The sequence below is a fragment of the Centruroides sculpturatus genome, unplaced genomic scaffold (assembly GCF_000671375.1).
Source record: "Centruroides sculpturatus isolate CEXI.00-Female unplaced genomic scaffold, Cexi_2.0 scaffold246, whole genome shotgun sequence".
NCBI classification, from domain to species: Eukaryota; Metazoa; Arthropoda; class Arachnida; order Scorpiones; family Buthidae; genus Centruroides; species Centruroides sculpturatus.
In genome coordinates, this window is record NW_019384771.1 from 533,220 (window position 1) to 535,241 (window position 2,022).

The window sequence follows — 2,022 nt, forward strand, 5'->3', positions numbered from 1 at the left end:
TTATTATTATTATTATTTATATATTCCGTAATCAAAATCAAATAACTGAAAATTATGATGCTTTATAATAACTACTTAAATAAGGAAAACATCGTAAATTGAAAATACACCTTTTGCATTAGACATTTCAAATATTTTCTAGAATACGAACACGACGGAGGAAATTTCACTGCTAACGGATGAAATACAGTTGCAGATAAAAGAGAATCTTGAGTTTTCTCATCTAACTGCCATTTAAATAAAATAAAGTTATATTTTATAATAAATATAAAAATATAGTTTGTAAATTCAATTGCTTTTTCTGGAATCAAAAATATATTTATTAAAATAGAAACACTTTTGACCTACTTTAAGTCATCTTCAGTTTTACTTAAACTTCAAAAATGAAAAACTACATCATATTGTAATTGATAATATAGTATAATCCACTTATTTTAATAAGAGATTAATATTAGTTATATAATGTTATCAGCAGTGGCACATTCAGGGGATGGTCAAAGAGGCCTTGTCACTTCAAAGTAAAAGGATAAGAAACACTAGTAAATTTTCCAAAAATATTTTCCTAATTAAAATTCATTTTTTTATTTATATTGTGTCAGGTGTTCTATTTCTATATTATTTATGAATTAGTGGTCACATAAGATGGGAATTTTATTGAGTTTTCATTAAACATATTTTTAGCCATCCAACTTGGCTCCCCCAAGATTAAATCTTGAGTGTGTCACTGATTATCAGAATTAACAGATCCCAAAATATATAAGTTAAAATGCTTCACTTATTGTAATTAGATTCTTAGTTACAGTTATAATTTGTTTTTAGATAAATTGGAATTTTTAAGCTGTATTTTTGCACAATAAACAACAACAGATGGCAGATATTTAACCAGGGATTTAAATATTGTTGCATCCTATAACAGCATTATAAATATGAGTATTTTACTAACAAATTACTGCAAAAAAAGCAAGCAAACAAAACTGGATGAATAATTATTAATCAATAGTAATAATTATAAATCTTCCAAATCTTTTTTAATTGTTTAACATCTCTTTATAATGTCAGGTTTAATGAAATCAGAACTTCCATTAACTGTAATTTTATTGCCTTGCTTCTCATAATGCTATCAGTTGATTATTACTATAAATGATTCCAAAAGGGATTGCATTATGTGGATTATCCTGTATTTTCAACAAATAAAATTGTTCTGTAAGCAATATTAAAGCATTTAATGATAATTATTTTAAATCTGATGGACTAAAACTTACCGAAAATGTAAGTAATTCGATTAAATTTTTAAGGGATGACATGCAGAGATAATGCTGCGTAATTCGTGAAAATAAAATTTCGCTAGACATATTTATCAAAGGATATTTATTTTGTAAATCAATGGAATGTTAGTTAAATTTTTTATACTGTATTCTTATAATTACAAGAAAATCATTCTCTGAAAGCAATACCTTCTACACGTGTCGAAACGATAACAATACGAAACGCCCTCTACTTCTGCCACTTTCTTAAAAATTAACATTTTTCCTTAAATATTTTTATTTTATTATATAAATAGGAATTTACGTACAGTACTTTATAAATTAATCGTGCTTATTTTTATTTTATTATTTATATATATTTTAAATATATATAATATTTCTAAAATTAGAGAGGTTGCGGCCGAAGTTTTCATCTCTAAAACGTGAACGTCGAACGTCGAGCGCCGCCATCTTGGAAGTCTAGAAGTTTGACAATGGCGTTTGGAACGTCGAGTATAATTCCACTGACGTTCCATATGTCATTGTGAAACTTATAGGCTTACGGGAAGGCGGCGCCAAGCGTCCGACGTACACGTATTTGCATTGAAAACGTTGGCCGCAACCTCTCTATTAAATGGATCACGCTCACTTGGAATTGATGCATTATGTATTTTTTTTTACGAAGATTAGTTTATTCTAATAGACTTGATGACATTTCTGTTTTGTTGGGAAGAACAAAAATTGAAATTTCACGATCTATACATGAAATACTAAATAT

At 27.4% G+C, this 2,022-nt stretch overlaps 1 protein-coding gene across 1 annotated transcript in view; it reads right to left on the reverse strand.

Annotated features, from left to right (window-relative positions):
• LOC111629009 (putative protein N-methyltransferase FAM86B1) overlaps positions 1 to 1,481 on the reverse strand; it is a 12,089-nt gene extending 10,608 nt beyond the window's left edge. Inside the window, exons 1-2 of the mRNA XM_023372873.1 lie at positions 1,263 to 1,481; positions 111 to 227 (exon numbers count right to left, since the gene is read on the reverse strand). Of these exons, the coding sequence (XP_023228641.1) occupies positions 111 to 227; positions 1,263 to 1,352 (207 nt within the window). The 5' untranslated portion in view covers positions 1,353 to 1,481. The remainder of the gene's footprint in view (positions 1 to 110; positions 228 to 1,262) is intronic.
• Between the last annotated feature and the right edge of the window lie 541 nt (positions 1,482 to 2,022).